General features: G+C 45.9%; 1 protein-coding gene across 1 annotated transcript; it reads left to right on the top strand.

Moving 5' to 3' along the window:
- Nucleotides 1–212: 212 nt before the first annotated feature.
- On the top strand, nucleotides 213–10,463 carry LOC135805020 (rab-like protein 3). The gene is made up of 10 exons (XM_065319008.1): nucleotides 213–377; nucleotides 479–570; nucleotides 1,332–1,452; nucleotides 2,231–2,326; nucleotides 3,913–3,934; nucleotides 4,164–4,224; nucleotides 4,582–4,659; nucleotides 8,107–8,178; nucleotides 8,804–8,836; nucleotides 9,368–10,463. The coding sequence occupies exons 1-10, from the start codon at nucleotides 332–334 to the stop codon at nucleotides 9,407–9,409; spliced, it is 663 nt and encodes a 220-aa protein (XP_065175080.1). The 5' UTR covers nucleotides 213–331; the 3' UTR covers nucleotides 9,410–10,463.
- The last annotated feature ends 5,827 nt before the right edge of the window (nucleotides 10,464–16,290 follow it).

Here is a 16,290-nt window from a genome sequence, read left to right as displayed (position 1 = left end):
CACTGGGAATGCGATTTTAGACGGAGAAAGCCACTTGCTGCAGCAGCGGCACGTGCAGCGCCTGGAGACTCTCGGGCCCAACTGCTGCATGCTGCGGCTAGATCTGCGACGGACCCGGGGGTACAGTACCCGGTACCTTTGCCGGGGCGGTACTACACACGTGTACCGTAGTACAGACTCAGTACTACTACTAGATCTTTCCCTGTTTTCAAACAATCGAATTTTTTATTGGCATGTACATTTTGTGATTTCACTTCGGAGCTTCCTTGACTTGATTGTGGCGAACAACGCTATGTTTCTGTGTAAATTGTAATACGCCATCAAGGTCCAAATGGCAGACGTAGATAGAGTTCGAATACTGGTAGTCGGAGATTCTGGTGAGCTCTGAGTATTCACTTGATCTGCTCATAGAAATGACTGGTTTCTATTTTATATATAGTTGCAAACTTTTTGTCGGGAATCATTCTGCTGTAAGCAGGTGTTGGAAAATCATCTCTAGTGCACTTGATTTGCCACGACGAACCTCTCCTGAAGAGCTCATGGACAGTAGGCTGCTCAGTCGACGTGAAGGTAAAAGAACTGTAGCAGAGCCGTAATAATTTTTAGAAAACCCTGATGCTGCACACCAGTAAATTGCAGCTATTGACCATTCCCTGTGACAGTCTGACCAAATACGAAATACGGTTTTGTCTTCAACTGTTGATTGTTGAAGATCTTTGGAACATCGTGAAGCTACATCATCAGGAACATGATGAGGATTTTTGAGGAGTCCTCCATATTATTCAGATGTCCAATGCAGATGCCAGGCACAGAGAGAACAGTCTGGGTGTTCCCATCAATGGGAAAGCCACTTTCACATGAATGAGCAAGCACACACGTGACACAGCAGCTGACATATGTACGCGCACGCGTGCGTGCGCACGAACACACGAACACACGCACACACACACACACACACACACACACACACACACACACACGCAGAAGCCGCCAAGATATTTAATACGCTGTACTTCAAATGAAGTAGTCTGGCCAGGCAGTATTTGCAGTATACCTGTATGTCTAGATGCTTTGATTCCAAGTCAGTTGGATCCGTGCTGGCTACTTTGGTGCACATCATGATCATGGTCACTAAACTCCAGGTCATTTACAATGCACGCCTGTGCCCGGGCGTTGTACTTAAAATAGGTCATCCGTGTTCAGCAGAAAGGGTTTGCTTGAGACGGCTTGGTCACGCGGGGATTTAGATTGCGTGTCGCGTTGGTTAGGTTTCTTGTGAAGACTCTGTGTGCCTATGTCTGCGTGCGTGTGGATGCATCAAATGTGCACAGCTCTATGAGACCTCCGTGGCACAGGGCACTACCAGTAAGACGTTCTGCATTGAACTCTGGGAAATTGGCGGCTTTTCTGGGCACAAGGGCAGCCGTTCCATTTTCTATCAGCCCTGCCATGGTGAGTCCATATACATTATACCGGTAGCTTGTGTTTATACATAGTGTGTGTTGTGCGGGTTAAAACTTATTAACTTAATAGTATCACTTGTGAGCTTTTGTAAAGGAGAGGGGGGGGGGGGGGGGGAGATTTTGAATTGTGTGGAGCGAAAGTCAATTGAAGTGCCAGTGATTATAGAATCGAATAGCTTTCTCGGAAATATTTGAAAAGGCGGCGAGGTGACAAACGTTTAAGGATGGCAATAAACAGAATCGCCTGAAATGATGCTTCAGCTGATTCTGTTTATTGCCATCCTTAAACTTTCTCGGAGATACGAATCTTATCAAGGATATGTTTCATTGGTTCTAGTTTCTAATATTTCACTTGAAGAAAATGCCCGAAAACTAGTTTGTGGAGTTTCTGAGTCCTGATTGATGATGGTGGTGAAGAGCTTGAAATCTGTAGTTTTTCTTTCCTTGATTGCAGGATCAAGGGCATTCCCAAGCTTATGCTGAAGGTGTATGTCGACACGTGTGCCTGTGCACTCTTTCGTGCTTATTCGCACTTACTATGTGGCCAAATGCCAAGAGACGTTGGTCACGAGTGAGCCTGGTACAGCCGGGCATTGCCAGGAGATTCAATAGTAGATATGCGCACAAGCATGACCAGCAAAGCAAGGACCCATGAGCTCATGTCTTCTTGTATCTAATCTAGCATGATGACTCTGCTGATAGTTGATGGCATGTTTTGTCCATTCCAATAGTAGGTGCTATTTTGGTATTCTCCGTTCTGGTTTTAGGTCTTATCCTGGTCCACGACCTGACGAATTGGAAGTCTCACGCAAACTTGAGCAAGTGGCTGACTGAAGTCACCCAAGCAGATCAAAGTGGTACCGGTATGTACGATACGCCCTAATGTGTGTTCTCGGTTTTTTTACTCTCTCTCTCTCTCTTTCTATATACTCAATTTGCGGACAGCATGCTGTTTCGTTCTTTGTGAACTCATCAGCGCAGCTCCTCGGCTTTCATCTTGTTGAACACTCTCGGTAGGCTGCACTAGTGCTGCTGCATTACGCATTGCCTGCTACTTTTCGTAGTCGGATCACTCTGGCGCTAGAGCGACGAGCTATCTTTAAAATGTCTTTGGTGCCTCCTTTGCACCATGGCTGGTAGCTCGGCTTGCTTCAAGCTGTACTGATGAGGCCTTTATGGCTGAAACAGCTTGCTGTCTACAGCATTGGGTATATATAAGGGGTCGTCCATAATTATCGAACTTTTTTCACAAAACGAAATAATTTCGTTATGGGGTGGGAGGGGGTTGACCAATTTCGTTTCAGAAAACATTGATACATGTGCATGCCCATAGGAGCAGTTACACACTTGCAACTTTTGTTGTATTATGCATGCATATGTCAAACTTTGTTTACGTTCTGAGGGGGAGGGAGGGAGGGGTTGGGTCTAAACTAAAATAATTCGTTTGGTGAAAAACGTTCGATAATTACGGACGGCCCCTAAGTTATAATTATAATTTTATAAGAAGAAAAGAGGACCAAAGAGCTATAAGTTACGCTAGAATATCCTAACACCACCAGGCACTTTACAATCAGCTCATGTGATAACATTGCACGACACTGACCAGCGGTACCGACGTTCTACACCTAACTGGCAATCAGCTGTAGCACGTCTTGGATGCGCACTCCAACAGCCTTCCAGCGTGGAAGGTTCTAAGGTGCTAGAGCTGATTGCCAGTTAGGTGTAGAACGTCAGAGCTGATTGTAAAGTACCTGGTGGTGTTAGTGGATATTCTAGCGTAACTTGTAGCTCTTTGGTCCTCTTTTCTTCTTATAAATTTAACCATTGGCTCTCCACCCGAGTCTATATATATATATATACATACGGTAAAGTCTTGTATAAAAGCCGCACTTGAATAGAAGCCGCCCTCGAATAGAAGCCGCAATTTTGGGCCCATCAAATCACACATAAGCCTGGATTTAGTGTTGACATACATAGAAATACCTGTCTTGTGTAGAAGCCTGTCTCATATAGAAGCCTGCAAAATTTCACCAAGAAAGTCATAGAAGCCGCGGCTTTTATACAAGACTTTACGGTAATATATATTTATATCTCCCTCCTCCCCTCTTCCTGTACCTCCTCTCTGGTCAAGGAGGAAGTATGCAGTAGTTACGCTGTTGCGGTGTACAGTGTGTACTTGTGTTGAGTGGCATCACAAGGTCTTAGTGCAAGGCATGTACTTTAAAGTATGATGTTATTCGCATAACCTCCTCTGTATTCTATTCACAATGCAGCTAGAGTGTACATACAAGTGTAGAGATCATAGTCTCAGTCTGGCGCAGACGAGCACCATAGCCATAGAAATATGCCGTGTTGATCTTGTACATGTACAAGTCCAGTATTGTTGCTACAAGCGGACATGGATTGCCTCTTCCTTTCTGTTCCTTATCGTTCTTGCTTGCTTGTCTAGATGGAGGATTGGAGGCCATAAGGTGAGTACCCTCATTTTCTGTCCGCTCCTCGACCTCTTTTTTTGTTTATATCGTGTCATGCCGAGCCAGTTGCGCTGGTGTTCAACTGAGCAAGGAAATGTCGGATGTTGCTCTTTAGTCTTCATTCCACCCCATCTTACCTGTGAATTGTTAGGGATTCGTGTTTCTGTTTGTTCCTCGCTCTACACAAAGAGCTCAAGTTATGCTTATTCTCACTCTTTTTATGCAGCACTGACTCTGAGCATTTCGGTGCCGACCTCTTCCCGGTGCTCATCATTGGTACGAAACTGGTACGTTGTCCACTTCCTATTGCTCTCGGTGCCTTGTGTACATGTGTGACAATAGAGAATTGTTGCCAGCCCAATACTATGTGTTTTATGGTGATGGAGTACCGTTTTTGTTGTAAATACCTGAAGGTTAGAGTTGACGTCCACCAGTGTATGCCGGCAACGATACGTGGTCCCCATCATTTTGTGTGGTTCTTCAGGGGATGGTGTGTCGGTGGGATTGCAGTGCCATTCGAACTATGCTATGCACGTTTGTCTTCGGACTAGTGGCTGTGGCGGCATCCGCCTTCTCCCGTCGTGTGGTTACATGTGTGCTGTGCCGTGTCTTTGTACATGTATCTTGTTCTACTGTGCCCAAAGGATCAGGTCGGTGGTGTTGGCTCCTTGCCACGACGCAATGCCCTCACGGAGAGGACCGGCGCGGATTCACTGTGTGTGGTGAGTGGCTTTACTCCCCGTGCTTCAGAACGTTGTTGTTGTTGTTGTTGTTGTTGTTGTTGTTGTTGTTGTTGTTGACTTTTATTTTACTTCGGCATGTGTATCTGAAGGTGTGGTCGTTGAAGACTCGTACTCAGACATATCTGACTGTAGCACTGCGATATCGTCAGGCTGCTCATCGTCATCATCACGGTCATCAGCATCCTCATCCTGGTCATGGCATACAGGTACACTATTTGCGAAGCTGGTGTGGCGACGCTTCTCCTCCTCCGAAGCACGTCTGCACAATCGCTTTAACAGTGATTCAATCTGTAAACCAACCTCTCTCTCTCCCGGCGTTTCAATGTCTTGTGGCGAATGCCTGGTATGTTGATGGTGGTAGAAAAGTTATTTACACTGGTCTCGCCAAATCCGCTGTGAACCATGCCTGCACGAGGAAAATAAATGCAGAATTGGAAAGCATCACATACCTAACAGATCAAGACTTTCAAAGCCTTACAATGGTCATTTTGGGAAACATCAACAAGCATCTACTGAAGTAACTTTGAAATTGCATTTCATTGTATCAATGACACATCAAAAAAAAGAGGAACATGCTTACCTGCTGCAACTTTGGTATTCACATCATAAATCCCAGGTCCACGGGATACACCTTTCCGCCTGTGCTTTGTGGAGGTGGATACCACGGTCGCATAGCTGCACCGCAGACATAACAGCTCAAACCGGCTGGCAAGCCCATGTTTGACTTCATCTACACAGTTCTGCAGATGAAGGTGATGGCCACACATTGTACACCCATTCCGGAGCTGACTGGCCAAGTACCGGACATCAATTATTCTTCGACCTACCACGGGGAATTCGTCACTAGGTGACCCGCTGTCCAGCTCAACGGAAGCCTTCTCTTTATTATTCCTGCTTGTAGGAGTAGCTAGAGCTGCCGAACGCATCATGGTTACTTTGTTGACATACGAATCCACAACAGCTTGAATATCAGGCGGCAGTGACAACTCTGCTTGACACTTGGCAACAAATGGGGAGACGACAGCAAGGCTAACATATCGTTCCAGTGCAGTCTGACTATCCTCCTTCTCGAGGAGGTAGCTGGTCGGAAGAGACAAACCATTGTGCCTGATCAGTGGGATCCCAGAGCACGAGCTGTCAGGAAGGATGGGTGCAAAGTGGCCATTCCTGTAGCACACAAATAATGCGTCCTTCGAGCATTCATTATAGTCGAGCATCAAAGGCAGGTACACTCTGGGAAAGTGATTTTGTTGTACTGGTTGGGGGCGTCCACATCCAGCACAAACTCACCACCAAACACCACAATTGGTCTTCGTAGGATGTGTGCCATCAGGAAGACATGTACAGGCTCCAGAGATGGGCATTGTGTACTTCTTCCATTCTGGACAGGTGTTAGTTTCAGAATGTCAGCCCACATTTCTTGGTATACCTCGTCTTCAAAGTTGAAACCGTTGCTGGCATCACGCACGCGTTCCTCGTGTTTCCACTGCCGTACAGGAAGTTGTTGGTTCAGAACTGGGGTTTGTTTCCACACTTGCGTGATCATACCCGTGATCCGAAGGCAACTATTCAAAATCAGGATTCAGAGTATCGCCTGCACGGTGCCGGTGGTTGTCCAAGGTAGCATTTACATTCTTCTCTATAAAAAAAGGTGGGGATATAAGTGTCATATATTTGATATCTATCTATGAACAAGCGCAACTAAAATATGGTTGAGCGTTGCGTAAAATGTGTTTGAGATAGAGTGTCACTCTTAGATGCGACTGGTGCCATCAACTAATGTCAAGGAAAGAATGTGTTCAATCTTCTTCTGCGCACGTAGAAATGCATTTTGGTTTTTTCGATGATTTAGAATGTATGTCGCGTGAAAATGACAATGTGACAGAGTCAGCCACAATTTAGGAATTACTGTGCATTGATCTAGCTATATACACTGCACGTGCACTGTAAATATTGTGTTACGTGCACGTAGTTGTGAAGAGAGACAGTATACATGTACATTCACTAATGACACACCTGTCAGACAGCAGGTTAGGGCTAGTCAAAGATATGAAGGCGCAATATACAATATGCCGACCATGGACATGGGCAATGCCTGCTGGAAGGGACATCCCAACACTTCTCTGACCGGTGACAATCTCCACAAGTAAAAAAAGCACCTAAAAAAGTAGCCAAAGTGAAGGAGTGAGTGCAAGCAGGATCTAGGAGTACGGGTACAGTCAACTTCGCTTATAACGACACTCGGCGGGGCATCAGAAAAGTGTCCTTATTCGCGAAGTGTCGTTATACCCGAAGTCTCATTATATGTGTCACAGTTGGATGGGACTTTGCTCTGGGCATGAACATTATGTCGTTATTCGCGAATTGTCGTTATATCCGCAGTCGTTATTAGCGAAGTTGACTGTAATTGATCTGCACCAGTGAAAAAGAAGAAAAAGCTCATTCTCTAGACTCGAGTACTCAGACAAGTGCATATGCGTAAGCTGGACCCTTCGAAACTGGAGTGCGGTACAAACTCACTCCGCATGCACTTTTCTCGAACGTAGGATGCGCGAGAACCTGCGCAGAAGACGAGTTTAGAAATAGGAGCGAGCCACCTTAACGTTCATGCGTTAGTTTAGAGCCGGCTACTGTTTAATCTGCATCGTAGGAATGGTGTTGTATTTGAATCATGGGAGTGTGACAAGAGCCAATTGTCACTTTTCGGTATGATCCAGGTAACATTGCTAAATTCTGGGTACAGCCGTGACGCACGCTGATATGCCATTTACAGACAACTCCTAGATACATACATACCGTATGTCCGCACCTTTAAAGCCACGGAGGTATATTCGATTATAAAGTCAGTCTCAAGACTGCCAAATATGATGTACGATGGGGGTTGATAACGTGTTACTTCGGAGTAGATTAAAACGTACCCCAGTAAATGTATCCCCCAGAACTGCTGTGTTGAAAATTGAAGTACGTATGCGGCGACAATACACGTTCTAGTATGGTACTAAATAAAACTGTAGTCAAGGACTTCACTCTTAGGCCTCGGTCACGCTACGGCAAGTTTGAAGCTGGACATAGCGTCAAAACTCCAACACTTTACGCTGACGTGGAGTCACATTGCATTTTTGCTTTTGCAGTCGGGGCCTGACGCACTTCACCAAACCACTCTGGCGAAACAAATCGCTACGATAGAGTACAGTATGGTACGCTATTTTGAATATTTTCAAAAGAAACTGTTTTTCATGCAAGTGCATGCAGCAGCAGCGTCAACGCAGCCAATTTGCTTGTGTCAGACGCTGCTGCGTCTGACGCTCGAATTTCCCGCGTTTTCATCAGTTGCCATGGAAATACTCATGACTCTGACGCAGCATTTCTGACATAGTGTGACCGAGGCCTAAGCCACCTCATGTGTTCTTTGTTTTTTGTTTTCAGGATTGTCTTAACGAGCGGCAGTTCTCCCCAGGATCAGCTCATCGCCCTCAACTTCATAACTTCTTCAACAAGGTTGGTTTTTGGCCAATGCCCATGTATGCCGTATAGACAACGTGTACGTACTGTTTCAAATGGCTGGCAGCGGTGTACAGACAGGTCTCACTTCCCTAGCCAGCCGATGGAAAAATCTGCCAGAGCTGGTTTACTGCAGCACTTTTTGAATACTGTGTAGCACAGTTTAATTTTCCAGCTCACACACGTGTCACGCCTGTTTTTGTAGATTCGTTTATCAGAATGTTGGCACATGTCGGTGCATGTGCTACTGTGGCACTGGGACCTTGATTTACCGGGGGAAAGCACCATCACGAGTATCATCAAGGGGCCCAGGATGTACCGTGTCTGCACTCGAATACAAGTAGCTGCTGCTTTGGCGGCTGAGACCACTCTGAGCTGGCTTACCAGTCAACAAGGGTTATCAATCCGCAATGTCTCGAATCAACAATAGCATGAGCAGAGATGCGGTGAGGACTGTCTTGTACTCTAGCTCGGACTTGAATGAGAGGACTTCACCCTACTGTGAGAGGGCTTCACATCACTGAATGAAGTGTACTATCCATCATTTTTGTTTTGCTTTTGGTAAAACAGATGTGTTTGGTTATTGCGATTGATGTCTCTGTTTCCATCGTATACATTGCAGGTGATCGAGTCTCGCTTTTCTCAGCGCAATGCAGTAAGTCTAGCTGTGTTTAACTCCTTTTTCAGCCAGCATATACAATATTGTCCTATAAGGAGGGATGTGTCCATCAGTTCTGTCTCATTCATTTCCATAGGAGTTGCATTTGCAGTACTTTCTAGTTTGCTGAGACCAGCTTATTTCAAGGCCAGATTATTGTTTTTGGTATGTGAATGCGTTAGCTACGTCACCAAGCATGTTCTCATGGCATGGACAATCATATCAATGATCTGTACGCAAAACAAAACGCTCAGTTCTACGTTGACGAAGAGTGAACTGGGTTCCAGTGACTTTACAATTTGTTCTTTTGCCCGCGAACCTGGCGCTGGGACGACTTTGGCAAGTAGCAGTGCTTGACCTGTGACAGCGGGGATGTTGGGTGTAGGCCCATTGTCGTACCGGCCCAGCAACTTGTGCTAGCCGTAGACTGCCACGTGAATATGATGATAATGCGTTGCAGCAACAAGCCTATGGAATACCGGCAGTGATATATGCATGTCTCTATTCTGCCCTTCTTTTTTGTTACAGTCCAGCGTAGACCGGCGACGGACAAGTGGGCTAACAAGGTAGTCGGAAAAGACAGCTGAAGTTCAAGCACTCCGTCCACTGGCATCCACTGCCATGCAGAGTACGCGGCTTCAGAGCTAAGCTGAGTGGTGTTTTTTGCCGACTTTATTGGCGGCTATGTTGTACTGGATCCTGGAGCTCTTACATTATTGGATAGCTCTTGTTGACAAACTCCAAGCATGGCTACTGAACCAAGCACGCCTGTGTTCCCTACACAGTTCACTGCTACACGTACACGTATGGGTCCTCCCAGAGTTGTCACACCTACTTGAAGTAGATATCTACAGCCTCTTGATCAGCACTGGTGACATGGGTCTGTGTGTGTCTGATGCCTGCTACTCGAATCCTGCGAGCTTCACGCTTGTGTTCGAGAAAGGGAGCTGTCCGTCCTTCGCGTGATGGTGGCTGTGTGGCATGTGGTTGTCTGTGGCATTCACGGGCCCGGGTTGCATGTGATATACCTGGCTCTTATGGAAATTATAGCACAGTTGTGTGTAGTGAGAGGACAGGTCTCGTTACATCTTGTTTCAGGAATGGAACGCATTATTGATGAAAGAAAAGGCGCTCTTCTGATCTGAGCCAAATAGCCTGATGCTGGCTCTCTGCCTCTGCTTTCATGTTCATATAATGTAGTTTTTTTTTAAATCACGCTCTCACAGTACAATGTACTTAGATTTTGCTACATTTTACTGTGCTTTTTTAACGTACCGATAATATCATAATCGATTTTCTTTTTACTGTGCTGATTACTGCGATGAGCATGTATTTCAACGCCCACTGTGTTGCATGTTGCTGAAGGTTCTTACCTGTATATCTCTGTAGAAGTGCAACCATTCTGCATTGAACCTTCTTTTATTATTATTAAAGTTATTACTATTAGAAGAGTAGAACCATTGAGACAGTCGCCGGTCAGTATTGCCGCGTTTGCTGCCTATTTTTCACTTAGATTTCTTATCAATTAACATCTCGTATATTCACTTCGAAGTTGCGACTTCGGCGGTGTTAGTGATGAAGTTGGGTGTTCCAACGAGGAACACACGCTTCCTGCCATACTCGACACTTGACTGATTCACGGCTGCCACCCAGAGCACACGAGGAGCACGTGGCACCTTCCACTCGGCAAACCTGCAAGAAAGCACCACTCCCTGCTCAATACATAGTGTTTCGGGGAATTCATCCCTCATCAGTTGAGCTAGAGTAGGCTGAGGAAGATTGTGCCTGAAAAGCACCACTTACATAGTGCTCTCCAGGCCAAACCACACACACACACACACACACACACACACACACACATGCGCGCGCACGCGTGCATGTACACCAAGCATACCACCACACCCAGGTACGCACACAACTTCATCAAGTGCACTTGATGTTGGATGACAATGATCATGAAGATGAGGGAGTTTTCTAAAACTCAGCACGGTGATGATTGATGACCGGGTTCGTCTGGGTAGGCCTTGGTGCCGTTGGCGGAAAGCTTGGATTCTATTCGAAAAGCACCAGCCGGGGAGCCGTATTTTACGATTCCCTGGTCAGAACCATACGATACAATCAAACTGTTAAAAAACAGTTATATCAAGAGTAGATAAACAAGAGTGTGCAACTCGCGGATGGGTAGGCCCACGGCGGAATTTTTTGTTGACGTAATCTTTTTGACGACGCACGCGCTGTGAGTCTTTCGGAAAGTTTTCCTCGTGCTCTTGGCCGGCTTTACACTACAAGGTCGGTGCCCAGCACGTGCGCTCACACTGCTCTGCGGCAAAATGCGCGTTCTTCTGAATAAAGGTGACGTCAACAAAAAATTCCGCCGTGGGCGGGGGTATCTGCAGATTATGCAGGAGAGATCCGGAGTTGCACACTCTTGTTTATCTACTCTTGGTTACATATAGCAACATTTCGGTGTCAGGGACTTGCCAGGTTTCAATTTGATTTGTAGTGTAGAATTGTATTGGCAGTAGTAGTCACTGTCACAACAACAAGCCCTGATTACATTTGAATTATAAATAGTTACAGTGGTGGAGAGTTACTCTTAACTCGTTTCCATATGTCCTTTTCCTTTCTAATAATAATAATAATAGTATATGAACAGGTCGTATATCATGTATATTGCCCGCATAAACAAATCATACAGGGGTCATGCATCTGTCAATTAATACCGGTAGTAGTGCTGCAAAACCTGTCAAGACGACCACCTGTCCTGGAAGACAACTGAACCAGGACCAGGGAGCCCTACACATACCGGTATGTGTAGGGTGCATATCAGGGAGCCCTACACATACCATACTCCATAGTGGTATCAAGAGTACATAACCCATGTGTAGGGCTCCCTGGTGCGATGACAACACAAGCAAGCTGACAGGATCGCTTTTCTAAGGGACCATCGCAAAAGTTCGCAGAAGCCCCTGAAACGAAGAGCATACGTTTGGGGGGGAGGGAGTCGGTGCGAAAATCGCAAACCGGGCTTCAATTCAAAAAAGTATTGACGACATAATTATAGGAGCTGTAGGATCTAGGATTAGCATGCCATCACAGCCGGCGTAGATCGCTTGAATGTGAAAGCAATATACACCAATCAACGTTCATTGTAATGCTCAAAGGATACAACTGCATAGCTCTAGCTGTTCTCGTTCTTAGATCACCCACTGTTGGCTACTGTTCTGCTTCAGTACCCCCCCCCCCCCCCCCCCACTTTTTCATGATTTTGCATGTTATCGTTTTCTCGGATTCCGGTTTTCCACTCAATATTAATATTATTATCAAGAGTAGATAAACAAGAGTGTGCAACTCCGGATCTCTCCTGCGCTGCACAATCTGCAGATACCCCGCGCCCACGGCGGAATTTTTTGTTTACGTCACCTTTTTTCAGAGAAACGCGGCTTTGCCGCAGAGCAGTGTGAGAGCACGTGCTGGGCACCGACCTTGTAGTGTAAAGCCCAGCCAAGTGCACGAGGGAAAACTCTCCAAAAGGCTCGCAGCGCGTGCGTCGTCGAAAAGATTACGTCAACAAAAAATTCCGCCGTGGGCCAATCCATCCGGAGTTGCACACTCTTGTTTATCCAGTCCATGCGCCAAGACCGAAAAAGTCGTCTAAAAGTTGTACTTTTTTATGCAGATTAGCCACTTTTCCGAGCTGAATATATTCAAATCTTCGTTGAAAAATTGTCAAGAAAATGTTAGATGTCTCGAGTCGTTTGCAATTTTCTCTCCATCAGTGCTTGTTTGCGGAAGTTTTGCTTTCCGGACACCTTGATTGGGCCTTTGACCTTATGGATGTCAGTTGTAGTGGTCGTTACTCATTGTCTCGACGTCGCTGGGAGTGTTCTTGTGGGAGCTGTCAAATATTCGTAAAAATCAGGCAAGTGGCAAAGAAAAATTCGCCAAATTTTTGGGCAAGATAGTATGTAGACATCGATGCTTTCCTTTGACTCTCCACCGATGTGGAAACACTTCCAGAAGCGTTCATCGGTGTCCGGTTCTTGATGGGGTCGTGGTGGCCTCCACGGTTTGGAACAAAACAAAATCAATGCATTGTCTGTCGTCACCAGTGGGAGACGTATTACATGGCAAAGAAACGCACCAGCACCCGTATTCACTCTTGAGGGGCCTGAGATAGAAGCATACATCATCTTCGTTCAAATGACAAAGTTCTAGCCAGGGTCTGCAGACCGCAATTTCAATGTCATTTTTTGGTCCCTTAAAAATGGCCTAGCCAATAGCCTGTAGGTAGATTATGCAGCATTGGTGTGTTCTTCGGGCTTGCAATCATGTTATATTACTCATGAACTTCTTTTGTAAGATTCGTGCGAAACTGAAAGTTGTAATGTACTCTCAGGACAGCTTGAAGTAGGTTTCAATTCTCAGTGACGTGCAAAGGTCTTTTAAGCCGTCATTGTGAATGTCAATGGGAATATGATCCAAGAGTCCACAACCCCAAGGGAAATGTGTGATGGACTCTTTAATAGTATGATCTGTGCGCAAAGAACTGCAGTTGAGTCATTGTTTTAGCAATATGGCTGCGTTCTGAGTTTTAGCACATTCTTAGACTCTTATTGTACTGGAGTGTGCACTTTATAACACGTGTACATGTATAACAAAAGCTGAATTATAGAACGGTAGAAAATGATATGCCCCATTCTCAGCTTTGGTTTCTGGCGTTCTTTTAACGAGAGAGCTTGGAAGCTCAGGGCCCTACGCTATGCTTTTTTGCCTTGATGACCTAGACAAAAAAAAAGCATAGGGATGTTATAAATTCTTTAAAAAATTCCTTTTTTTAAAGACATAACCTGGGATTCGAACCCGCACTATCGCGCGCCCTGCATGCATCCCCCGATACACTTCGCATACATACTAATTCTTCCAAGTTGTTTCACATTGTGATCTTGCATTTGAAAGCCCTATTTGAATATGCATTGTGGCCAGCCGTCTTTGATGGCACGGTACGGTAGGGGATAGGCACGGGACAGGTACGATCGAGGGTAATACGACACCGTCTCCCGTACCGTACCATCAAACACAGCTGGCCACATACAGCTGCCCGCAATATTCAAATAGGGCTTTCAAACGCAAGATAATAACGTAAAGCAACTTGGAAGAATGGGTATGAATGCGAAGTGTATGGGGGAATGCATGTAGGGCGATAGTGCGGGTTCAAATCCCAGGATATGCCTGAAAAAAAAGGAGAATTGAAAAATTTATAACATCCTATGCTTTTTTGCCGTCAGATACGGATAGCGCCAGGCGTGACACAAACAAACACACAAACAAACACCAAATTAAAGCTGTGTGGACCCTGGCTAGCGCCAGACGTTACTGAAGTAACGTCTTCTGCATAGCTACGGGAATTATTAGTATTTCAGGCTGCGTGTTCTTGGGCTCCGTGTTCTTTAAAGGGGAAGTATACCCTAAAATCAAATTTTCACCAGTTGTAGTCTTCGGGGTGCTGAGTCGAATGGTCTTGGTCCGAGGAAGCTGAGACGCTCCCTTCCTCCTTTATTCCCAATCGACCTCACGCACTTCCACCGAAACTGGGTGACTGCGCCCTACTACAATTATATAGAGATTTGTATGGAAAAAATCACTAAAAGCCCCGTTTCGTTCTTATAAAAGCGCGGATGACCGCGATTGGTCCATATGTTGTAGTCTTTTGGCCGCTGAGTCGGCTGGTTTTGGTCCGAAAAGGCTGCGATGCAGCGTTCGGCCCTTACTCCCAATCGAACACGGTTGAGTAAGCGGTCACGTGCTCACTTACAGCCTGTTTGGGCCCGTTTATGTCACTCGAGTTGAATCTTTGAACCAGGGAGTCGCAAAAGCCTCTTACGACTCCCTGCTTTGAACCTTTCAGTTGAACCTTGATGTGAAAATTGTAGCCTGCAGGCACGGTGACCAGGCGGCTGGTGTACGCATGAGCACTTGACCGCTTACTCAACCGTGTTCGATTGGGAATAAGGGCCGAACGCGTCTACCAGAGCCAGTGCATGTGAGTGATTGCTATATCCTCCTTCTGTAACCAATACAATGTAGATCAGGGAGTCGTAGTACACGTGGAGACAACACAAGCAATTGTAACGTTAAAGGGGAAGTTAAGGCAAAAATCAAAATTTCACCAGTTGTAGTCTTCGGGGTGCTGAGTCGAATGGTCTTGATCCGAGAAAGCTGAGACGCTCCCTTCCTACTTGAATCCCAATCGAACTCGCGCACTTCCACCGAAACTGGGTGACTGCGCCCTACTAGATGGGGATTTGTATGCAAAATGTCACTAAAAGCGCCATTTCGTTCTTATAAAAGCACGGTGGACCGTGATTGGCCCATATGTTGTAGACTGGTTTTGGTCCGAAAAGGCAGCGATGTAGCGTTCCTTCTTTATTCCCAATCGAACATGGCTGAACAAGCGGTCACATGCTCGTGCGTACACCAGTCACCTGGTCACCGCGCCAGCAGGCAACAATTTTCACACCAAGGTCCAACTCAAAGATTCAAAGGTTCAACTCGAGTGACAGAAACTCGCTCACAAACATGCTGTAAGTTGTAGCCTGCAGGCACGGTGACGAGGTGACTGGTGTATGCACGAGCATGTGACCACTTGTTCAGCCATGTTCGATTGGGAATAGAGGAGGAACGCTGCATTTCCAGCGTTTTCGGACCAAAGCCAGTCGACTCAGCATCCAAAAGACTACAACATATGGGCCAATCGCGGTCATCCGTGCTTTATAAGAACGAAATGGCGCTTTTAGTGACATTTTGCATACAAATCCCCATCTAGTACCCATCTAGTAAACCTTCACAGAACAATTTGCCGTGTCCTAACACGCCATTCTATGTACTTTGTTGTCCAAATTTCCCTTATCTTCATACTTTTTAACTGATTGTAAATCTTTTTGAAACAGACTATAGTAGGGCGCAGTCACCCAGTTTCGGTGGAAGTGCACGAGTTCGACTGGGAATAAAGAAGGAAGGGAGCGTCTCAGCTTCCTTGGACCAAGACCATTCGACTCCGCACCCCGAAGACTACAACTGGTGAAAATTTCTCTAACTTGGTGTGCCCCTGTCAATTTCTACCTGTAAACAACTTGAGCACATACACCGGAATACAGCGCTGAACCAATACAATTATCACGACTATGCACATGGACCACATGATAGTACATTCGAGTGCAGGTATTCGGGGGGGGGGGGGGGGGGGGGACTTTACATTATTTCACTTGCAAACACATTGAACGTTACATGCGATTTCGATTCCTTCACTGTAGATGTACATAAGAAAAGGAACAAAACAGCCGAGCTGCAGCATGCATTCTTGATCAACAATCTGGCACACCCTGGTTTCAGTCAACCATATGGTGGCAGCTAAAAGTGCTTATAGCCGAGACACAGGCAGGAAGTGCTAT

Source organism: Sycon ciliatum, chromosome 1 (assembly GCF_964019385.1).
Source record: "Sycon ciliatum chromosome 1, ocSycCili1.1, whole genome shotgun sequence".
Lineage (NCBI taxonomy): Eukaryota > Metazoa > Porifera > Calcarea > Leucosolenida > Sycettidae > Sycon > Sycon ciliatum.
The sequence above is the reverse complement of the archived record's forward strand: the minus strand, read 5'-3'. Positions and strand labels throughout refer to the sequence as shown.